General features: G+C 45.8%; 1 protein-coding gene across 1 annotated transcript in view; it reads left to right on the top strand.

The window, feature by feature from the left end:
- Window positions 1-15692, top strand: part of CTSD (cathepsin D) — a 43416-nt gene extending 27724 nt beyond the window's left edge. The window contains 4 exon segments of the mRNA XM_065403617.1: window positions 3-62; window positions 8291-8435; window positions 10678-10776; window positions 12521-15692. Coding sequence (XP_065259689.1) covers window positions 3-62; window positions 8291-8435; window positions 10678-10776; window positions 12521-12682 — 466 coding nt within the window. The 3' untranslated portion in view covers window positions 12683-15692.
- The last annotated feature ends 9508 nt before the right edge of the window (window positions 15693-25200 follow it).

Genomic DNA, 25200 nt, shown 5'->3' with positions numbered 1-25200 from the left:
ACCGGAGACTTCAACTGGGTGAATGTCACACGCAAGGCATACTGGCAGGTCAAAATGGATGAGTGAGTTCCACCTTCCTTTCCACGTGCCCTGTCTCTCTCTCTCTCTCTCTCTCACCCATGTATTTGAGGGCAGAATTTATCCCATTGTCTTTCGCCTCTCCCCACTTCCCAGGGACTAACTGGCTAGGCGTGAAGGGTCCTGTCCAGACATGTGTAAGTCCCATTGTTTTCATTCAGGCCTGCTCTGTGCTGGGCACAAGCCACCAGTGCAAACGCTTATAAGCTGCAGCTTATGCCAGCTTCAAGCAGGAGTAAACCCACCAAAGCATGGCTTCTGGCAGCTTTGCCTATCTCCCCTCAGGGCCTCGCTACACCAATTGCTATTGTTCCCAGTGGGATGAAACCCCAGAGTTGCTTGTACATAAGGGCTGAATTGGGGCTCAGAGAATTCAGCACTTGATGGAAGGGGCCCTCTTCTTATAGGCACGCAGTAGTAAGCACTCTTCATTGCTCGGGAAAGTGAAGGGGAGGGACTGAGCCTGGTTGCGTGGTCCGAGCAGAGGGCTGTTAGCCAGGAAGCCTGGACTTCCATTCCAAGCTCTAGACCAGGTCTACACTACACAGGTTTGTTGGCGGAGCTTTGTCAGTCAGGGGTGTGGGAAAGAGCCACAGCTGACATAGCCGTGCCTGCAAACCCTGCCCCCCCCCCCCATTTCTCTCCCCCAGCATAGATGCAGTGATAGTGACAGAAGAGGGCATCTCTCAGCATAGCTAATGTCATATGGGGAAGTGCTGTTACTATGCCAACAGAAAAACTCCTGTTGGCATATGCTGTGTCTACACAAGGGGCCTCTGCTGGTATAGCTACACCAGCAAAGCTTCTGTAGTAAAAGGCACTCTACACGGTCCTGTCTACATTGTCAAAGTTAGACTCAGGACTCATAGTTTGTCAGACCACTCTGTTTTATTAGCACAGTGCTCTGCTAATACATTCAGATAATGTGAGCCCCCATGCAAGATTCAAACAGTCTTATTTATACAGATAAAAGGGTGCGAACTAAACAAAGGGACAGAGAGAGCAAAATTGTAAAATTTGCATAGGGCACAATATGCATATCCTGCTTCCTTATTAACTCTTATCGATCTAAGGCTAATGCTTCACCAATTGCCCTTAAGTGGGGCAATTCATTAAGCAGTTAATGTCTGCTTTCCTGCCCCCTGGCTTGCAGCATTTCTCATTTCTACTTAAAGGTACATACAGCATTCTTTAATTCATTCTATTTCTTTAATATAATTCATTTCATTTTCACAATCCCTCCTTTTGGTCAAGCTTACGCAAAGACCAGCAATTACTGGGTTCCACATATTAATTGTTCTTTATCTCTTTGTTCATCAGTGATATTTCGAAATCATCATATTAGCACTCTGTTTTGGGGCAGTCACTTGGGTGGCATACCTTACACAATTCTGGATACAACAGGAGATTAGCTGAAAACGTACAAAAATCATTAAGATTTCAAACAGGATAGTCAGGGCTCCCTGAAACAACGTTTCCTATGCCAGAGAAATTGAACAAGTTATTTAGCCACTTCCATAAAGAACTTGGCTCTTTATGGGGAAGATATGCAATTTGTTTTAAGTGGCTAGCGCGATCTATTACCTCATTGGTGTTGTCAGGTATATACACACAACATTTTTTTCCAATGAGAGCACAGGTCCCTCCTTTGGCCGCCAGCACTATGTCCAATGCCTGATGGTTTTGGAGGGCCATCTGTCGGATCGCCCCTGTTTCTTTGGCCAGGGCTTTTAAACTCTCTCTGGTTTCATTTGCCATTATTTCAACTACTGCTTGTAACCTTAAGAGCCTTTTTGCATGGTGTATTACTCCCCCAGGTGGGATAAGGGAACCACCCAATGGCCTCTTCCCTCCACCACACTTATCCATTTAGATACATTTATTCCCACTGCTTCTCAAGTGTCATTGTTGTTCCATGTTTTGTTAAATGGACGAGGTCCTCCAGTGAGGTCTGGGGAATTGAGTGGGATTGCCAGAGACAGGAACACCAGCTTGAGAGTGGGCTGGGATGTGGCTGCAGACCCAGCAATTAGAAATATTAAGGGTCTGAGCTATCCACACTTGCTGCTGGATAAAAGAATTGTCATTGTGGACTCCCCAGACCTTAAGACACCAGCAGCGGAGGAACAGGCGCCACCAGAGGCGCATGTTGGAGGCAAGGCCCTTCTGGTTCTGACAACCTCAACTGAGGGAACCGCAGTCACAGTTTTACATTCACCAGGCAGCAGGCGCTAGGCTCACTACTGCTTCTTCTCGGGCCTTGCTTTAGGTCCTCGTCTGCTTCTGGCAACCCTTATGAGAGCGTAGATTGTAAGGTATTGCAGGCTGTTCCTCTACGTCTTCTTCTGGAGTCAAAAGTGACTCTGCGTGGTCCTGAGGTGATGATTGGTTCGCTGGGGGTGGTGCCTTCGTACACTGCGAAGCATGTATCCACGCTGTGATGCCAGACAGTTTAACAGCCATCTGGATAGTAAGCAGTACCTGATGATTCTTTGATGTCCTTTAAGTCTCTTTACTTCTTATTCCTTGACTCTGGCTATAACAATGGCCTTTACACCTTTTTTTTTTTTTTTTTTTTCTTTTCCTGATGCATACATTCCTCATTCACACAAATTGAGAATACAAACAGTAGTATTTTATATCGAGCAAAAAGGCATTGCAAATTAAACCTTGCTAAGTTTTACAATCAATAACTAAGACAATTTACATTGAGACCCAGGCCTTTAATGTTCCTCTAATCTACTTAACATAGACACAATAGAGAATCCTGTTTCTTTACTTACTAAACCTTAAAACAAAGAAATGTATATTTAACTAGAGTGCCTACTTTGTAATACATATAGGAAACCATAGTAGACATAACTTATTCTAAAACAAAAGGGTGACCAGAATCAGTCATAAGGATTGTTCTGGTCTGTCATTCCTTTCTGCTATTCAAAAAGGGTGGCTGACAGGATGAAATCAAATCATACATTAATTCTTATGGGACATTATAAAATCCTGCTCCTACATATCCCCCTTTTGACACTAAGATTATTAATCGCCAGTGTCACTTCTTATTTAGTCCACGTAATAGAAAATACTGGGAGGTGATTTGGGCCTGTGGCTCTAGCTTTGCATACATTTATTTTATCCAACAGCACATTTTAAACATTCCAATTAAACACATACAATTTAAAACCAAAAACAATTAGGGTTAGTAGCATTAGTATGCCAGTAGTTGTGGGAGACCATTGAGAAAATATGTTATACCAATGGTAAGCTGTTATGTCTTTCTGCAGTGGCAATTCTTAACATGTTGCCATTTGCATGTATAATATGAATGGTTCGGTTTCCCACGTTGCCCTTTTTGTTTGTTTTAGGAACTATGTTACCTTTTTACCTTTTGTAAACACAGTACTTACATTACATTTACATTTGTCTATTGGAAGATTGCTAACACTTCCATTCTCTTAAAACACTTTTTCCCAAGAATTAACACATACACATAGCCTATTATACAGTACTTTGGTCTCATTATTTATTTTATTTCACATACAGGATCCTAGTGAAATGTCTTTACTATAGGGCTTTGGAGCAACAGGCATGAACAAGCATACCCACTTTTGAGGAGTCCACTTGGTATAACCTCTGATGTCCAATAGTTTTCCTCCCTCCCCAGCCCACTGGCTCTAGCCAGAAGGATCCCATGTGCTATCTGGGGAGTGGGCTAACTTTCCATATTTTTGCTTCCAGAGCCTGTTGGTATGCAATCTTAACAACAATTTCTTCACTTAACAAATCTGGTCTCACCATATTGGAGACATACTTATAAACATGAATGAATGCAGTATCAAACAAAGATCCTTCCTTTGCTTTAACAGATGCATCAAAACCTTAGTGTTTCCTGATATTACCCCAAAACATTTTGTGTTTCAAGGTGGACAAAGCAAGTGTCTGAACTCCAGTACATTACATAGCTATAGTAGTATGTTTTTTTTCTTTTCACTTTCATTTGTTTCTGTATTAGGTTGTCCTGTAGCTGGTATTAGCTTTTTCTGATTTTGTGAAAGACAAAAATAACATTTTTCTACCCCTTTTGGGGTGGCATTGATTATTGCTTAAAATATTTCTTCCTTTCACAAATACTCTTGCTGATTGCAGGCAAAACAAGAGGAATTACCTCCATATTTTCCTATGTTTTTGTTCTATAGGCAGGCCAGGTTTCAATGGCTTCTATCTTTTAAGAGTTACGGGGAAATTATCCCACTGTTCAGTCATTAAATCCATGAGGTGGTGTACCTCAGTTTTCCCTTTACAGCAGATCAAGTTTACAATGTCTTTCCTGCTGTGTTAAGCTTTAAGTTTGTTCACAGGTAACAGCTGAAAAGCATCATTACCATAAAGGATTTTTCCAAAAATCATACACACTATACATTGTTACAGGGGTACTTATTAACATTAAATTTATTTTAATTAAAGGTATCTTGTTATACCGTGCCTTTTATTTAGACAATTTGTTTGCTGACCAGGTATGTTCTTTATCTGCAACTTCTTGTGCTGGCAGATCTCTCACTTCCTTTATCAGCTAGGTAATTTGCATCAACACAGGCTTGGCTTTTGGATTCAAAGCCATCAGCAGAGCTCAGAGACTCTGTCTTAAAAGGAACAGAATTAACTTTTACCAGAGTTTTGATTACTTTTAACTCTTGCTTCCAAAACACACACAGATCTGAAAAAGAAAACACAGTCTATTGTGGCTCCTTTGGAGCCCTAATAGGATTTTAATTAAGTAGCATGTTTCGTTTGTATTTCTTTTACCCCCTCTATAATATACACTGCACATGTCTGCACATTCCTTCTATACTTTAACTTTTAAAACATTAGCCTTATTACCTTTTATATAAGGTGTAACTGTTTCTTTTGTTCTTACAGAGTTTTATGTACCCTTATCAAAGTGACAGTCTGATTACACAGAGCCATTTTAAGGCTCAGTGTTTCTAACATTGCTTCTTTTTGTTTTGTGCACCTCACCCCTGCTGTTGCTTCAGAGGGCACTGTTAATTTCTTATTCTTTCACTACAGCTCTCATCTGCTATTTTGTTACAAAAAACAAACAAACAACCAAACAAACAAACACAAAGAATCCAGAATCTCTTCCTATTTTCCTGATTTTTGACTGCCCTGCTGCAGCCATGACTTGATTTAAATTTTGTAAAGAATTAAGTTACCCCTTAAGGGTTAAATACCAAATCCCAAAGCCAACCAACACTGATTACCTGTGTCTGACAAAAAGGTCTGTCAGTTTTGCAACTTTGAATTAGAGTCAAATGGATTTTTAGTGGCATTATAAACAAAACAAAACCAATTTATCTTAAACCTACAAAACAGGAGTTTTACAAACCTCACATATTCCCACAGACAGATGGATACATTCACATTTTCTTTTACTTAACATCCCTTTTACACTGCTTTGTTTTTACGTAGCTGTACATAGATTACATTACCTTTATACATTTGGGGCAGTTAAGTTCCAATAGGAAACCCCCCCCCCCCCATGTTCTTTTAGCAAATTTGACTAAATTGTCCATAGTCAAATTATTTCAATCAGATAGTCTCTTTACCTGGATTATTTACAGACATTCTTTTGGAAAAGGGCCCATTTTTCCTTCAGAATGGCTGCAAAGAAACCAAGAATTCTTTTAACAAGGTCCTTTTTAACATTTTTACAAGGTTTAACTGCTTAATTCTTTTCAGCCTCTGTAGAGTTAACTTTTCACTCTTTCCTTAAATCACTTGTTTATTTCCCAAAATGACACCTTTATCAACTCAGATTTCACCATTTTAAGTATTGTTCCAGGGGTTCATGCTTTTACTTACTCCTGACACTATGCCCTTAGGGCTTCCAACCTGTTTTTCAGTTTCTTTATCTGTTGCTTGCCTGCTTGTCTGGGCCCGATCCTGCTTTTTCCAATGAACCGTTTTTGTGAGTGATATTGTGGTCATTTCACAATTTTGAAAGAAATGTTTAAGGAAAGGGACCAGGAAGGGGAGTTGAGGAGCCCACCCTCCTTGCTGAATTGGTAGTGGAACACTAAAGAATCAGTTTCTGAGGCAGACAATGAAGGGAAACAGAACAAGGGGCTTTTTATCCTCTTTACAATGAGATGGGAGTATGAAGGAGGTTGGGATCGATCCAGGGTTGTTTTTTTTGTCAGAGAACAGGGTGAAGGGGAGCGCTCAGTCCGGTGGTGGGAGAGGAGGCTTTTAATAAAGCTTTTAACTTATTATTTGAATATATTTGAGAGAGGCGAGTTTTGATTCTGTCCACCTATGATTTGCCTCTTCCCACCACTGCATGAAACAATTAACCTCTCCTTTAGCCAATTTAGTTTTAGGTTGGCCGAGTTTGTCTTTTAAGACGTCCACTCGGTCCTTGTCCCAAGATCCTAACAGCGGCCACTGAGTTTTGGGATCTCCCTGAGTTAGCCTAGACCATTTTTCCAGAAATTTACAGGAGTCCGGACCCTTCCTAACACTGAGCCGGCGTTCCTTTAGGGAACTGTCCCGACTTAGACGTCTGGTTACCAATACAGGAGGACTTTACACACACCAATCACACAAGAAGGAAATTCGGGTTCGTCAGAGCGATGCCCGGTGCAACACACAAAAGGAGCCCACAGGCTACTGCCTCAATCGCCCTTGCTTTCACACCAAGGGTTTCACCCAAGGTGAGGTGCGGCTGTGACTGTGCAGATTTCACTCACGCAGACCGTGGGGACAGGAACCCCTTGGTCGGCCGATCCCCGGATGGAGATGGCACCCAGACTCAAACACTCCACAGGAGGACGGATAGACACAGAGACAGGACAGTCCTCAGTCCGGACAAAACACAGAAATAATTACCTGACCAGATTCCTGATGTCAGATCCCGGGATCCCTACCAGAACAGAGTGGGAACCAACAGGTTTGATGGCGTAGACCTCACTGTGGTCGTGCGCCCTTCCATTCAGGAGGAGGACCGCTCGGGCCAAATGCCCAGGTGCCGGCTACCACGGTTGTCCTACAAAAACGGTCAGGAATCACACAGCCCCAGTGAAGACGGTTGCCATCTCGGTGGAACCTCCAAATTGTCAAAGTTAGACTCAGGACTCCTAGTTTGTCAGACCACTCTGTTTTATTAGCACAGTGCTCTGCTAATACATTCAGATAATGTGAGCCCCCATGCAAGATTCAAACAGTCTTATTTATACAGATAAAAGGGTGCGAACTAAACAAAGGGACAGAGAGAGCAAAATTGTAAAATTTGCATAGGGCACAATAGGCCTATCCTGCTTCCTTATTAACTCTTATCGATCTAAGGCTAATGCTTCACCAATTGCCCTTAAGTGGGCCAATTCATTAAGCAGTTAATGTCTGCTTTCCTGCCCCCTGGCTTGCAGCATTTCTCATTTCTACTTAAAGGTACATACAGCATTCTTTAATTCATTCTATTTCTTTAATATAATTCATTTCACTTTCACAACATCTAAGGATCTCCAAGTGCCTCCCACCCTTCCCTAGCACATGGGCCCAAGTATCATTATCCCCAAGTTATTTAATGTTTGCAAAGTGCATTGAGACCCTTGACTGGAAGGTTTTAAAACAGTGCAGAGTATTGTGATACTTAACATCAGCAAAGGCCAAACCAGACCCTAATAGACTTCCTTTGAAGTGGGAAATGTTACACAACCCTTTTAACCCTTTGCCATCCATGGTGGTACATACTGCTGCATAAACCACTGTGGAAACAGATTCAGATATCTGCAGGGGAAGTGCCAAAGTGCATACAGGTTTATGTGTCATCATCCTGGGAAACGCATCATGGTAACAGGTTTAGCATGTCAGCTAGCTGTGGGATACCAGGCAGAAATGAAAGAAATTTGCTGGCCCTGCTGCAGCAAAGTATGTATAACCTCAATCACATGAGTGCTCTCATTGAAGTTGATGGGACTATTCACTTAAAGTGAGGTATTTGCTCAAGTGCTTTGCTGGATCAAGACCTAGGTATTTCCATACTTCAGCATATTCTGGGAGTTTTAACTATTAATTCCCTACTCCAGTTTGCCAGTATTTTTATACTGTTCTGTTAAGGTTTTTTTCCCCCCCTGTTTAAGTAACTGATTCATATTTGCAACCTGAACTGCAACTCACAAAGGGCTTTTATTATCTGGGAATCTTCTTTTTCACATAGACTGGATGTTGCCAACGGCCTGACCCTGTGCAAAGGGGGCTGTGAAGCTATTGTGGACACAGGAACCTCGCTCATTACAGGGCCAACGAAGGAGGTGAAGGCGCTGCAGGCTGCCATCGGGGCTAAGCCGCTCATCAAAGGACAGGTAAACCCCGGCAGAGAAACTGGGTGGTGAACTGGAAACTTGGGGAGGGGCGAGTATTCCAAAAGACTGGTGCCCCCACCCCTTGAAATCTCTACACTGGCTTCCCCTCTTCAGACAGCTTAACATCAAGCTTCTCCTTACTTTGCAGATTTCTTATTTCTGTCCCTCCTTGCATCTCTGCCTGTCTTTCCTCCTACAGCCCCTTCCCACTCTCTGTGCTCTGCCCAAGCCTCTCTTGGGGGGGATTCCTTTTCTCCTTCTCCTGAAAAGCCTCCTGATTAATATGACCCAAATCCCCTCCCTCTCCTCGCCCATGGCTCCTGAAACCCAATGGTAGTGTTCCATCAGCACTTAAGTCTTTGTCTGTCCTGCGTCACGCCCACTTGTGCCTCTAGACTGCGAGCTCCTTGGGGCAGGGACCTGCTGTTTCTTTGGCACGGTGAGCCGGGTGCTGTACGCTTTACAGCCCCATACAGAGAATTAAGGGCAGCAGCCTGGGAGAGGGAGGGACACACGCTGCCCCTCCCTATCCTGAACTGCAGCTAGTGAGCTTGGATTCTCTCTCCTGCTTTGGAAACTGACCTGCTTCTGTGGGAGGAGCAAGTTGTCATGGAGAAATCCCAGCCCCCTGAACCGTGATTGTGCCAGTTCTGGATAAACTAAGAGCGAAGGAGCCAGTGAGGAAATGGACTGGAGTTTAATAGTCTCCCATGCTGTTTCTTGGCCAGCTGGGACAAGAATTAAGGCCTGATCCCATTGACTTCAGTAGGCTTTGGCTCAGACCCTGTATCCCCTCCCTGGAGCAGTGGGGGAAGGGGCGGGGGGGTAAATTCACATTTGAAAGCACTTGCACAAAAGTCCTACAGGATTTAATAGACAATGAGAATCTTTCCATGGGTGTTTTCACCATCCTATAGAACCTAATAGAGAATCAAGTCCCCAGTCTAGGATTCTGTTAATAAATGTCCTATGAGGGATCTCCTCTAAGAAGTTCTGTAGGGTTTTAGAATAATGTATATAGAGCACTATTTGGTTCAGCCTTATTAACTTCTGCAGGGATAAGGGTGCCTGTAATGTAGTGACATTCGTTCTGGACCTGGCTCTCTCCAGGCCCCATCAACACCACTGAGAGGATTTATTTATAATTAGATGTATTACACCTATCCAGAGTCTCTAGGGTTTTTTGTTCAACACCATCTATTTCTATTGCAGTAGCAGCTAGAAGGCCCTATCCCTACTGTGCTAGAGGCTGTACAAATGCCTAATGAAGAGACACCCCCTGCCCCAAAGCATTTACAATCTCAGTAATATGACTTGCCAAACAGCGGTTGAAAGCGTCTTCCCCGGTGCTAGAACAGAACCAGCCCCCATAAGCCCAGCTGTCCCAGGCAGGATGTAAGAATATAGTGTTACAAGCCCTTGTATGTCTGGGGAGATTTCTCAATGCAACAAACACTTGCCCATTACATACCCCAGCATAGCCCGTAACAAGCCCCACTGACAAAACTGGGTCTGTGGAGAGCAACTTGGGGCCCGGCTGGCCAAGGGATTGAGGGACTTGAAGCCGTGTATTTGTGCCCCTGCTCCTGCTTTGCATCCAGTATTTTGTGCTTTTATTCATTAGTTCAGCAGCTCCTAGGGGCCCCATTGTGCATAGGCGCTACATGTGCACTTAGTAAAATAGTCTGTGCCCCAAAAAGCTCTGAGTGTGGGGGTTTCAAAGGAGCCCAATGTCATTATATTCCCGTTTCCCATTTCATCGGAATTAGAGACACCACAGACAAAGGTTGGGAGGAGAGCCCGGCAGGGTGATGCAGTGACTTGCCACAAGTCTCTCACCGCAGATCCGTGGCAGAGCTGGGAGCAGAACTGAGGTCTTCTGACTCTCAGTCCAGCGTGCTACCCACAGGACCACACCGCCTCTTGAGCTAGTCCTCCCACTGGCTGTCTGAAACTCTGTGCACTGAACTGCGCTGAGCCCTTCTGATCGTAAGGGGCCCATGCCTCAGCAAAGAACCTATTAGGATTCGATTTAAGGCTAGAGGATGCTAATTACCATAGGCTGCCTCCTTTCCTTTCCTTTTTTTTTTTTCCCTTAACCCGCAGAAGGCTGTTGTCTGAGCACTGAAGGAGAGACCTAACCATCTCCCATAGCGACCCCCTTTTCCTTAAGCCTGCCAACCAGCAGCTTTTCTGTGCCCATGGGGTCTCGTGCTTCAGTGTGCTGCTGCTTCCTTTTCAGTATGTGATCCCCTGCGATAAAGTGTCGTCCCTTCCTGTCGTCACTCTCATGCTAGGAGGAAAGCCCTATGAGCTCACCGGAGAACAGTACATCTTCAAGGTGAGTCCAGAGCAGCTTCTACCCAGCTCCCTTTCCTACGCTAGCTCTTCTCACCTAGATGTAGGAGGCAGGGCTGTCGTGGTGAAATCCTGGCCCCTCGGAAGTCAGTGGTAGTCTTCCCACCTCAGTAGAGCAGGGGTTTCACCCCAATGCCCATGTGAGTCCTGCCAGGATAGTGCCTGTTCACTGCTGCAAGGTTAGCTGCTTGCCAGTTCTATCTGAGTCCACGTCATAACCTCTTCTAGTCAAGAGAGCAGGCAAGACTCCAAAGCAGGATATGTGGAGCAGGATCAGCCCAGAGCTTCAATCACAGGGTCTGACTCTCACCTCACTCACTCTGGTCTAAATCAGGAGTAACTCTGCAGAGAGTTAGACCTGTGTGTGTAAGGTCAGAATTGGTTCCATGCACTACGGTTCCAGATGGGACCCCTGCGTGCCAGACTCAGGGAGAAACATGAGTCTGAAGAATCAGGATGTTGTCATGCAGATTTCAGCTGCTGGGTCTGTAGAGAGCAGTGGAGACCTCCACTGGTTTGTTGCAGTAGTAGGAGATGGCTAAGGCCTTGTCTACACTTGCAAGTTACAGCACATTAAATCAGCCCTGGGCACCCTAACGCCTGAGGTGTCCACACTGGCAAGGCACTTAGAGAGCCTGGACTCCACAGCTGGAGTGCTCCTGGTAATCCACCTCCACGAGAAGCATAGAGCTTTCTGCACCCAGACTGAAGTGCTGGGGTGTCAGTGTGAATGACTGTTGCATTACTGTGCTGTGATTGGCCTCTGGAAACGTCCCATAATCCCTTGAAGTCAAGTGGCCACTCTCGTCATTGTTTTGAACTCGGCTGCAGGCATGCGGCTATCCCCTTTCAAAGCTCCGTTTCTTACAGCCGGCATGCTTATCTGCTCTGGGATAAAGCAACCATTACTGTGGATTGCTCCTGCTGCAGAGGCAGGCATTTGTGCATGTGTGAGAGAGAGGCGGGGGATGGGGGCTGATGTTGGGGTTTTCCCCCTTCCCCCTGCCGCTGTCTGAACTTACAAGACAGCATGCTGACACACACTCTGCCCCCCAAAACAGTCTCTTCCCCCACATACACACAACACACTCCCTGTCACACTCCACCTCTACCCCCCCCCCCCCCATTTGAAAAGCAGCTGGCAATCTATTAGGATGCCCTGAAACAAGGGGATTGGGAGACCTGCATCATGTGACACTGCCTGCCCCATTAGGCATTGCAAACCCTTTCCAAAGAACGCTGCAGCCACTTGCACACTGGGATAGCTACCACAATGCACTGCTTTCTGGGGCGTTGCAAGAGCTGCTAATGTGGACATGCTCCACAGTCACAAGGAGCACAGTGTGAACACACGGCAGTGCTTTCGCTGCTGCTGTCTCTGAGGGCTGGTTTAACTCCTGGTGCTCTACATCTGCAAGTGTAGACGTAGCCTGAGTAAAGCCATCAGCTCCTGCAGTGGATGAAACTAGGGAGGCAGGGTGAGCAATAATGGACAGGACATCATGTGACTCTTTCAGTACCTCTTCTACTATTGTAGTCCATCTGCCACTGGGTTTGGAGCGCTCAGGGCCAGTCCCTGTCATGACAGATGAGGATGATCACGGTTAATACCTCATACCACGTAGAGTCAGTTCCACCAATTGGTGCCCTAGAGCGGAGCTTGTGGGAGGACGGGGGAGGGGATGAAAGACTCGTCCTTCTACTGACCTTCTCACTCTTTCCTGTAGATTTCTGTACAGGGAGAGAGCATCTGCCTGAGTGGATTTTCAGCCCTGGACATCCCACCTCCCGGGGGCCCACTGTGGATCCTGGGAGACGTGTTCATTGGCCCCTACTACACAGTGTTTGACCGTGATAATGACTCTGTTGGCTTTGCCAAGTGTGTCTGAGCGCCTGCCCCACCACCCCTGCCATACACACACACGCACGCACTGTAGAGAGTGAGTCCCAGGATTAGGAAGCAAATGAGGAAATAAAAGAAATGGAAATAGATTTAAAATTAAAAAGGAAACAATATTAGTGCCCTCTTAATGACCCTTTGCCGTCTCTTGAATAAGTGATAATCAGAGAGCTCTAGCGGATCACTCAATCTAGAGCAGCCCCCGCCTTGTTAGATCTTCCAGCTCCATTTTAAATATTAGCTAATGAAGTCATGACTCCAAGCACCCGTCGCGCAAATAGGAGAGCTAGCTCATGAGATCCATGTGATGATTCCACTCCTCCTGCGGAGAACCCACATTGGTAATGGTCATTAGATTCACTGTTATACGGGGAGGGGACGAGGGGGTTACATATGTACATGCAGAAAACTTTCTCCTTATTCCTCTTCTCTAACCAATGACAGGGTGGGGGAGCTTAGTCTGGTGGCTCTCAATGTGCTTCCTTGTGAGACTGATTTCTCTTGTGGAGCTGAGGAGGGTGAGCGAGAGATGGCCGCATGAGCCATCCCTTAAAATACACAAGGGAAGGCTTAGGATCAAAACACATTAGCCGAGTTTCTTGTGTCGTGGCAGCACAATGGGAGCACTTGGTGTGGTGTGACCATCTCTGTTGACATGTCTCACTGGGCAGGGATGACAGTAGAACCCTCAGGGAGCAGAAACGGGAAGGGGACCGTGGTAGGATTTGATAATGGTCTTTGAGTTCATGTCCACAACGGCCCATCTTTACACTTAAGGCTGAGCAAACCAGTTCAGATAAAATAAGAGATGACCCAAACTTCTTAGGTTTGAAATAGTTTGGTTGGTTGGGTTTTTTTTCTTAAAGTCCTACGGTGTGGGAAAATTTGTCAAGAGCTATTGAGCTGAGAGGTAATTTTTTTTTTTTTTTTTTTTTTTTTTTTTTTTTAAGCATTTAAGTTACCTAGAAGCCCTAGGTCCCACTGACAGTCAATGGGGTTTAGGTGCTTTCAAGTCACTTAGCTGCTTTTGAAAATTTTACTTGTGGTATTTTTGATCTGATCAAACCAGAGACTATTAGCAGTCAGACAGGAGACTTGCAAGACTTCCAGATCAAAGAGGTTTGGGGAAGCATCTCAAGTTCCAGATGCTTCTCTTTACCAAACCTCTGAGCCTTTGGAAGCCAATTCATCTCTCCTCTACACTCCCTTTTCCGAACCCTAGCTTACTTTTCTTATTCAAAACCAGGTAAACGCACACTGTGCTATACAAATATAGAGTGAGGCGCATTGCCTGCTCTGGAGAGCTTACAGTCAATGGTCATGCGCACAGACCCACACTCTCCCAGTCAAGAGCCAGCAACTACATATACAAAACTTCACCCTGTCGGGCCCTTAGACAAGACAAACATGGGGCAGCAGTCCAGGGGCGGGACTGCAAGTAGCGATTGGTGGACAGAAGGGGGATAAAATGGGTTTTTAAGTAGGGTGTTGAGGAAGTGGGAGAGAGTGAGCTTGGTAGAGTTATCAAGGCTTTGATCCAAAGCCCACTGAAGTGAACAGAGAGACTCCCGTGGGCTTTGGCTTGGGCCCCCAAGTGTATAATGCAGCACGAACGATGGCACAACATGGAGGGTGAAAAAGAAAAGTCAAAGCTGCAGATCCTGCCCTGGTGTGAGCCAGCGTAACACCAACAGTAGCAGTAAGGTGAGAGGAGTGGGAGTAGTGTATGCGTGAAATCCTGACCCCACTGAAGTCAATTGGAATTTTGCCACTGACTTTAGTGGAGCCAGGATTTCGCCAGGCAGTGAGAGCAGTAATGTGCCTGGGGGCATATAGGAAGCCAGTCGCACTAGGGAGCATACACACTTTTCCCCAGGCCCAAGCCAACATTGAGCCTGCCATCGGGGGAGAGAAAAGGGCTGCCAGTTAATCGGGATGTTCAGGGAGAATGGGGCGGAGATGAGCTAAAACGAGTCACATCACATCAGCCTGCTGAGCACCACCCTTTTCCAGTCCATTGCACCTGTGAGGAGTTTGCTAACGTTGACTCAGGCTTTAATAACAACCTCTGCTGCTCAGACTGGGCCGGGTTTCGTTTGTGCGTACTTAATGCTTACAATCATTACTCTTACTCAGGCCCCTGGAAGGGGCTGCCTGAGGCAGCTGTGACTGGTGTGAATGTAGGAGCTCTAATAGACGCATCGGTCTGCACAGCCCCAGGAGTGATAAATACGCTGTTCCTTCCATGGCCTGCTGTCTGTGCCCACTCTTCAGCTGCTGCCTCGGACTGGAAGCTGAAGGCATCTGTTACAGCCTAAAGACCTAGCTGGAGAACAATGGTGTATTCCCAAAAACCATCAAAGACAGATACTCAGCTGCCCTCCAGAGAGTCCCATTTGCAAATTGATCAAGTGCCCAGAGCTCTTTAAAGTTTTGCTAAATCCTTTCTCAGCTGAAGAATTTATCCCATACAGTGACTTAAACGTAGAACTTTTCTTAGATGCCCATTACTTAGATTTGGTGGAAGGTAAAACTCTAGCAGGGAATTGACTGGAAGCTTAGATTTTATTAAGGATCTATTTTTAACCCCTTCCAAAACAGGCACAGGACATTCTATGAAGGAGCCATTGTACAGTAGTTGCTGTTAAACATATAATGCCCTATATTGTACATTCTGTAGCATCTCACTGGTAACACTGGGTCAATTTCTGTCGTCAGACATGCAGGACGCTTATATCTTAGGGAAGAATTTGGTCCATAGTGATGCCCTAAAAGACACATCTCATGACAGGCTGGGGGAGCGGTTTATTTGACGTAACACATTTGCAATGCAAAGATTGTGGTGCTTCTGAAATCAGACTCTTCCCCTTGTTGTTTCACTTAACAGAGCTTGAAATACTGTTTGACTTTCTTTTCTGGGCAATCTGATTTGCTGTCAGAATTACTGTCTCTCATTTTATTATAGAAAATTGAAATGAAAACATCTTTTCTCCCCTTTACCTTGTGGCTGTTTTCTTTTGAGTAGTTTGGAATTGCCAAGGTGTAGTGAGCACTTCACTTAGGTCAGGCATTACATTAAGAGGTGGGGGGAAAGCAGGAAGGGTGGAGGACCTGGTGAACTTAAAATCACTTCAGGGTTGAAATTGGGGGGGGGGGGAGAGGGGATAGATAGTCTCCCAAGCTCCACCCACAAGCCAAGCTCCGCCTCCTTCAGATGTGAAAAGGAAACACTGCTCACAGTACATTGTACATATGTTCAAAATATGCTCAGGTGGGCTTCTTCGGGTAGGCTCCCCACACTGGGGTTTGAATGTCCCACTGGGCTCTTCAGGAGTGGCTCCCTGTGAATGGTGCTCGGAGGCCCGCCTGGGCTTTGCTCTTCCCCTCTGGCCTTCTAGTTCCACAGGTCAGATTGGGAGTGAGGAGTGGGGCAGAGGAAGCTGTGATAGCTCCACTTGTGGCACTGCTATGAAATGTCAATCAGAGCAGATTGTGCAGAGCATAGCAATGGGCTCCTTACTCGCCTTTCTTACATAGGTTCAAGCAGTAGTGAAATATTTAACACTGTTGACATTTGCATTATCTTCACTGGTAATCTGAGGTAACATGCCTTTGAGATACATGGGCCAGTTCACATCTCTCAGACCTATTGGTTCAGGCTCTCTGCAAACAGAGGCAGGCAGAACTGTGTCAGTTACAGAAGGTTTACCTCTCAGCCATTAGGGATAGAAGCATACTGTCCTGTATTTTTAAATTATTAAAATGTTAGGTTGAGATTCTGTAAAACAATATGCCAACCCCCTATCACTGACCCAGTGCAACCTAGCCCAATTGGAGCTCTGAAACCACCCCAGCAGGCACCGTTCTGCTCTATGTAATGCCTGCTCTAATTTACATAATCTCCTAATGACCATTATAACACTAATTCCTAGCTTTTATCATAAGTAGATCTCTCAGTGCTTTGCAAAGGAAGGCAGTGTGGTTATTTCCATTTTACAGATGGGGAAACTGAGGCACAGAGTGGCAATGGGCCTTGCTCAAGGTCACCCACCAGGCCAGTAGTAGAGCTGGGAACAGAACTGCCATCATCCAGTTCTTGAGCCTCTCGTCCACATAACAGTCAAGAGGAAGGGAATGCCCAGCCATTCCCACTGTGTGGTCCTCAGGAAGGGGGCAGTGCAGCAAATATTACACAAGCACTACGCAATGAAGGAGCCACCTACCATAAGATAATCCTCTCGTGACCAGCTGTACCAGCGTTAGTACCTCTTTGTGTTGGAGATATGGCATAAAGCAGACCCACACAGACACATACACCCCCAATGGCCACAGATCAGAGCCCAAGTTTATAATCCTGGCTCTATCAATGAAGCACTGTATGCCTATGGATACGTCACACACCAATGTCTTTGTGCCTCAGTTGAAGGATGTATGAAATGGGGATGACACTAAAGGATTCAGATCTAGGAAGAGCATGATTCATTTTTTTCAACTTCATAAAAGAATCCAACCTATGCTCTGAGCCTCTTTCCCATATTATTACTTTTTGTATTATGGTAATACCTAAAAACCCCAACCAAAAATGAAGCTCTCTCTGCTAGGTGCTGTACAAACACAATAAGAGTCAATCTCTGCCCTGAAGATTTTACTATCTAAACAGCCATGACAGACAAAGCGAAGTATTATCCCCATTTTACAGATGAGGAATTGAGGTACAAAGAGATTGTGACTTGGTGAAGGTCACACAGGAAGGCTGTGTGCCTTAACCACAAAATCAACTTTTTCCCCATAAATACCTATCAAATACCCAATTCTCAGCCAAGGAAAAAAGATGTAATCAATTGCCAAATGTTTATTAATATAAATATGAGGGCAAGGTACCTGCCTCAAAGAACTTTTAAAGCCCTAATCCTGCAAAGAGCTCCTCAGGTGAACACATGCAGAACTGGGGCCAACGCAGTTACATTTTGGAGGAAAGATGGAAGCAAGTGACAGAAGTGATGTTAACATGCCTTATTGGGTCCATGGTTTCGGTTTGAGCTTTCTTCTACTGGTCACCCTCTACTTAGTTAACATTAAGGGGAGAACTAGGATTGCTAGGCCTTGTTGAAGAAAATAACTCACCTGAAAAGGGACTGTCTGGCAGGTACTTTAAGAATAGGCCCAAAAATTAAGTTGAAAAAAAAAATTGTAAACAAAACCTAACGCTACTAGAAATGGTTTCCTGATCTTTTTAACCTTTGATGAACCTGATTTCTTGTTTGGATTCAGAACATCTCTGCAGTGTTGGCAATGGCAACGCAAACTCTGCTGCATTGGGCTAGTGCATGACAACTAAATTACAAAACTAGCTATAAGCAAGGTTGGAACTGACTAAAGCCCTAGGGTGACCAGATGTCCCGATTTTATAGGGACAGTACCAATTTGGGGGCTTTTTCTTATATAGGCACCTATTACCCCTCATCCCGTCCTGATTTTTCACACTTGCCCTCTGGTCACCCTATAAAGCCCTGATCCGTTGGGGATTAGTACAGGCACCAGAGCCTGCTTGTGTGGATCTAGTTGCAGAATCGGGGCCTAAATTCATTTCAGACTCTAAGCGGCGAGAAATGCAAAAAATAAACACACAGTAAAGGAAATGGGGAATTAGATTTATTTTATTTTTATGGGGGGTTGGTTTATTTGTTTGATTGGGTGGGTGGGTGTGTGGTTTTAATAATTTCTGGTGTAATTAGTGACAAAGGGAGTGATGTTTGACTTTTGAAATGGGATTGTCAAGCTGGTTTGCTACAAAAGAGCTTGTAAACACTTTGAGGTACGGACTGTCTGTTTGTACAGCGCCTAGCCCAATTCGGGCCTGGGCCTGGGACGCCAACGCAGTCCCATAACACAAATAAATAACAATAATTGATAAAAAAGGATGAGTCAGTAAAAAACAACCTAGCCAAGCAGCACAGCTCCTCCTTTTCCCTTTTTTCTGCCCAGCTCATCTTTACCCCTAGATGCCACAGTGCATACGAGCTAACAGGCTCCATTTCGTGGCCACTAGGGTGACCAGACAGCAAGTGTGAAAAATCAGGACAGAGGGTATGGGGTAATAGGAGCCTATTTAAGAAAAAGACCCCAAAATCGGGACTGTCCCTATAAAATTGGGACATCTGGTCACCCTAGTGGCCACTGGGTTTTTTCAGCTGTCCTCTGATCACGCTGTTTATTATTCCAGTATCAAAGGGGTAGCAGTGTTAGTCTGTATCCACAAAAACAACGCGGAGTCCGGTGGCACCTTATAAATCTCTTAGTCTTTAAGGTGCCACCGCCTCCTTGTTGCTGTTTATTCCAGGCAGCTGGGCCTGAAAACACAGGTTTTCCCCACACGCAGTTTGCTCATATTGCCACTAGGAGATGCTGTTTTCACTGCTGTGGCCACCAGAGGCTAGCAGTCATTACTGTTCCCTTGCTGGCTTTACTGCTCTCTGCTCTGAGTGCTTTCTGCATCCCCAGTAGCCAGAGGGGTTTCAGCTCCCTTCAGGGAAGTGGGAAAGGGCAGAGAAGGAAGGGTAAGAGTGACCCAAGACAGGAAAGGAAGAGGGGGGCACAGCTGGCTGAGGGAGAAGGAAAGGGGAGTCACAACAATGGTCTGATTTTCAAAGGTGCTGAGCTCCCACTGACATCCCATTTTCAGCCCCTCTGAAAATAGGGTGACCAGATGTCCCGATTTTATAGGGACAGTCCTGATTTTTGGGTCTTTTTCTTTTATTGGCTCCTATTACCCCCCATTCCCTGTCCCGATTTTTCACACTTGCTGTCTGGTCACCCTATCTGAAAATCAGGCCATTAAAGTGACAGGAAGGGGAGAGCAGAGGGGAGGGTTCACAAAGCTGTAGGGGAGAAGAACAGGCCTGGCCTTGGATCACCTTGGAAGGGGCCAGAGGGCCGCTGTCTGTCCCATGCTTGCACTCCAGCCTGCCTTCCGGAGACAAGAGGTAAGAGGGAGATGGGGTCCATTGCGGGAGGGGAAGGGAAGGGAAAGTTGTGCAACCTGGTGCCTCCAGCAGAGGTTTTGGATGTTTCCTCACCCCACTGGGGTGCTCCCAGGTGTAGTGTTGTGCCAGTGGCATGCTGAGCTCATGCTTTAAAACGTGTGTGCAACTTGCCTTGTGACTAAACACCAAGGCATATTGCATTGGGCCACAGTGGCAAGGCAGCGGAGGAGGGCGGGATTAGTGCAGTTTTGGTCTTGTAGAGGAGCCAACCTTTAACAACAGCTGCAGACCATCACTGGGAGGCCCTGATCATTCCCATACTCATATCAAAACACCCTGAAACTCACCAGAATGCGCACACACTGATTCTCCAGTACTCTGCACCTCATTTATATTTGGGGCAAGGTTCTCTACCCCTGCTGGCCAGGTGGCTCAGTGTCCACCACCACTCTCAACTTGCGTCCTGCACTGCAACATTATTTCATTAATTTTTGCAATGCAATTTTTAACATTAACAACCTGATTCATTTGCCCTTCCTCTGCCATCTCCCTCCACTTACTGCTTTGTCTCTCCACAACTAAATTCATTTGACTTAGTTGATAACTTCATCTGTATTAAAATTTTCCACCAACACAGAGAAGATAAACAGTACGCACCACATGTACAGAACAGTAGATATGATACCCTCGCTCCAAGAGTCCAATTCTCCTCTTGCTGTCCCTGCTGCAAAGCAGTGAATTACTAAATACTAAGCAACGAATTAGCTGAAGTCAATGCAATTACACCAGTGTAGAGCTCATGTAAATGAATGGAAGATCTGACCCCATGTTCTTGCAGGCAACACTCTCAGACACTCAGGGCAGTATCTAGAAGACAATCTCTTGCTTTTTAAAACTCTTTTTACTAAAAACAAATGATGAAGCACTTTTGTCTTGGGGTTGGTTGTTTTCTTTTTCCTCTGATTTTTTTTTTATTTTATTTTTTGGTTCCTTTGGGAGGGGAAGAGAAGTGGAATGCAGCTTAAAAGCTAGAGGACAGGAGAGAGAAAGCATGGGGGAGGAGGCCTTGCCCTTCCAAACATCAAATAATATTATTGTTCAGCTTGCTTAGAATTCAGTAGCAAGAATTTCAAAGAGTGGGGTTAGGAAAGGGGCGCCATAGGGTTGCTGCTGTGTTTCCTCCCCTGAAAAGTTGAGCAGTTCAGTCCTACATAACTCTCTTGGGCAGGGCAAGGATGGTGTCCTTAGCCTCTGTTTGCCAGAAGCTGGGAATGGGTGACAGGGGATGGATCACTTGATGATTACCTGTTCTGTTCATTCTCTCTGGGGCACCTGGCATTGGCTGCTGTCGGAAGACAGAATACTGGGCTAGATGGACCTTTGGTCCGACCCAGTATGGCCGTTCTTATGTTCTCTCAGTGTTGCTATTCTGGTTCTAGTAGGGAGAGTTCAGTTATTGTTGCCAACTCTCCTGATTCTGTCATGAGTCTCACAGTATTTGATGGTTTTTTAAAGCCTTCCCCCATATCAAGTGATAACAAGAGAATCTCTTTGGGCAGGGATTGTCTTTTTGTTTTGTGTTTGTACGGCGCCTAGCACACGGGGGTCCTGGTCCTAGGCTAGGGCTCCTACGCGCTACGAATACAAATAATAATTATAATCTCAGCTTTCATTTGTAAAAAAGGAGATGTTGAGCCTTTATGGTTGTAGAGAAAAGCTTGAAAATATGACCCCTAAAGGCTCAGAAACCAGGAGGCAAATAAAAGAATGAAAAATGTAAATGAAAGTAAACCCTCGTGCTTTTTTAAGCCAATTTCATAATTTTTTCAGGCTTGACTCATGATTTTTTAATGCTTTGAAATACTGAGTATGTAACATTCTGTTCAACAGTACGGTGACCATGATAATATACTGTGTGATAGATTATACAGCACTTGCCATCTTGAAAGATTATGAATTAATAATAAGTAAGAAGAGATCCCAAAGTGGTTTGCAAGCTGTGGGGCTGTCTGGCACCCACTGAAATCAATGGAAAGAGTCTCATTGGCTTCAGTGGGCTTTGGCTCAGGCCTTGTTTACAGGACATACAGCATCATTGAAATGTTCCCGCCTCTGGAGTGGGATGGTGGCAGCCAGCTGGTGCGGGTGATATTTTGGCCATGGAATCTAGGGCCAATGAGCACGCGTATGTGGTGCTGTGGTACCTAGGCAGAGCAGACAGGGCCTTGGTTTTTAAAGTCTCATCTAAAAGAGCCACATGTATGTAGTAAACTCCATTGGACCCCATTCTCAGGTGCACACTGGCAGCATAAAGGGACCTTACAGGGGATGGGAAGAGCCCTCTGAGAATACCCACTGTACAGGGGGCTTCTCCAGCTGAGACAGGCCTGGCATCAGAGTTTTGCTGCTGCCCCATGCCCAGCTCTTAGTGTGGAGGGCAGGGAAGGGGAATGGCCAAGGTGCACCACCCTTTCTGGCTATTCCCTGCTTCTCAAAGACCATAGAAGGCCCTGGGAAGTAGAAGTGTAAGTCAAGCAGCCCTGAGGCTGCTCTGACTTACACTGGTGGCCAGGTAGGCCCCAGAATAACACTAGAGGAGAGAGAGTGTGGATACAGTGTAAAGCCGCCCATGCCCCTTCTCTTCCAGCCCTGTCCTAAGCACAGGGACAGGGTAACTGAGAATCAGGCCTATGGAGGCTATAAGAGGGATGAAGGCATGAGTCGACGCTGCTGGCAATTGAACCTGTGGTTCCAGAAAGCCTATGGAGTTTTAAGCATCTTCTGACACGATGGCACGTTAGGGACTCTTGTAAAATGTAAACCTTTAGTTCCATAGCGATAGCAATAGATTGTTAAAGGAAACCTAACTCTGAGGGAAACACGCTGGCCTTTATATTAGTGAAAGGAGGAAATGAGAGCTGCAGCAGTGACAGAAGAGGAGATTGCAGCTCAGGGTCTCCCATGACTCAGGCTCTGCTCCCATAGTTTGTGATGGCATCCGTACCTGCTTTTGAATGGAAATATGGCCTGATAGTCCATGGCTGCCACTTGCTGCTTTCTCCTTGTGTGGCTTTCCACATAAATCTCAGAGCACAGATCAGCTGTCACCTTTACACAAAAGACAATCGGGAAGGTGGATAGCAAAGGAATGGAGTCAGATCTGAACAGGCGGTGTCACCCCACTCCTCCGCACACCTTCCCAGCCACACCCAGGTAAACGTTCTCTCTTGCTGGTGTCGTAAACAGCTGCGCCATGTAGCCTGCCATAGCGATCCCCTAAGGCAGGCTTTCCCAGGCCATGGGGCTGAGTCCCATGGGTGGGGCCTGAATTTCTTGCCTTACTCTTTTGTTAGAATCTGGAAAATAAGAAAATGCAAATGGCTACCTGGGGGATTTTTTTGTCAGCTACCCCTGTGTGTGTGTTCCGGCTGCAGCTGTTTTCTCATGCACCCAGTTAGGGCTGCAGGGACTGAGCAGGGATTAGGGATTCCCCGGCAGTCACTCCTCCCTGCTGGTGGAGGCTGGCACTGAGAGCAGGGAGACTCTCTCCTCATCTGCCCTCAGTGCTTCTCCTACAGGTGCCCACCCAGCCATCAGGGGCAGGAGAAAGCAGTAGTCTCCAAGCCTTGCCAGCAGGCAGCACTGTGGTGAGGAGCTCAAGGGGGAATGGAGGCTTTCCTTGAGCCGCTTCCTCCCCCTCCCCTGCCACAGCCTATACCCATTTGAGCCCTGGGGAGATTGACAGGTCACTGTCCAGTCTGGATAATGTCTGCAACCAGGAACAAGCTCCAGCATCCCTCTGGAGCGAGCCAGGGTATCTCTGGGCTGGTATAGCTGCATGCACTTCAGAATTCTCCTTCCTCATCAACAGCTGCTCTGTAGGAACATTGTCTCCAGCGCACAGGAAGGCGGGGCCTGAGCTCCTTTGCTGTGATAACACCTGATAGTGCCCCTCCAGGCAGTGCTTCTCAGGTGTTGCACTAACTCATTGCCTGCCAGGCAGCATGAGGGTTCAGGCTGCCTGATGAAGGCTTGGTGACAGCTGTGGCTGTGGAGCCTGGGCTCCAAAGTTCCCCCCCCCCCCCCGTCTTGCAGAGCTCAGCCCTTTCTCTGTCTAGGCGTCTCACAGAAATAAACCGGTTCCCCTGATTTACCTTCAGCGTCACGTCAGACTCGCTTCTTTGGGGGGAACCAGCCTCGGCTTCTAACAGTATCCGGCTACTGGGCCAGAATATTGGATAAAGCAAACAGACCATGATATTTAGAAAGGAGAAGCGGTCGTGTCTCCCTAGCTGTGCTCTTTCCTCTTCTTTCCTTTTATTCTTCCTATTCGTTAGGTTTTCTTCTCCATCTCAGGTTTTAATTCAGTATTTCTCAGTGCCCGTATTTCCCTTAGTTGATTATTTTTGATTAAAGGCCCATCTTTCTCTCCCTCGCTTTCTAACATGTTTGGATCTGGCCTCTCTTTCCCAGTCCATTTTTCACCTTCTGTGGGGGTTTTTCTCCACTATTTTTTCTCCTACTCTCCCTTCTCAGTGCCAGCCTCTCCCCTCTCCTTCAGCCCCCATGCCTTCGGTTCTCTCCCCTCGACTTCTAAGGCAGTCTTGTTGGTCCTGTCTCTCCACCAGTCCCCCCCTCCACACCACTATCGTTTCTCTCCAGTTTTCTTGCCTCACTTCCTTACTTGTTCCTCAGAACAAGTTCCAGGTTTCACAGGGTGAGTGGGTGATAGAGTAATTTTTGGTGTGTTGCACTCCAAATGCAGATGAGCTGATGGCCCTGTCCATATAGAAACATAAGAACTACATCACCAGATCAGAGCAGTGGTTCATCTAGTCTAGTATCCTGCCTCCAACAGTTGCAAGTATCAGCTGCTTCATAGTAAGGTGCAAATAATGCTGTAAAGGACAATTATGAAACGGGAAGTTTCTTTGTCACCCTCACCAATTTATATCCCTTATAATTTTTCTCTAATGTGTCTGTAGATGTTCTCATTAGCCATATAAATGTCTAATCCTTTTATGAATCCTGCCTCAATAAAATCTTGTGGCAGTGAGTTCCACAGTTTAATTGTACATAGTATTTCCTTTGATCAATTTATTCTGTATACTTCTAAACTATCCCAGTCTTTCCAATATTTTCTCCTACTGAAGTCTTCCCATATGTCAAATCATTTTCCTTGCCTGTATTTCGTTCCCTTCTATTTATACTTTTTGAGATGGATTGACCAGAACTGAGCACGGTATTCAAAATGAGGACATCCCACTTATGTATATAATGGCACTATAATATTGTTGCCCTTTGGCCCAAGCAGTTAGCCAGTATTTGGGACTTGGCAGGGTTTTGTCTGTTAGGGGGAGAATTTGATGATAGGACTCAGGTATCGATGGAGCAATCCTGTTTATTTACAAAGAGTGTGCACAAAAGTCCTGTTCCCCTGAATACAATAGGAGCAAACCTCTGTCCACATGGCTTAGCTCTGACTTGCCTAGTGCCTTGGGTGATTCCACCCCCAATAGTCTGC

This window comes from Emys orbicularis, chromosome 4 (assembly GCF_028017835.1).
Source record: "Emys orbicularis isolate rEmyOrb1 chromosome 4, rEmyOrb1.hap1, whole genome shotgun sequence".
Taxonomy (NCBI): Eukaryota; Metazoa; Chordata; order Testudines; family Emydidae; genus Emys; species Emys orbicularis.
The sequence above is the reverse complement of the archived record's forward strand: the minus strand, read 5'-3'. Positions and strand labels throughout refer to the sequence as shown.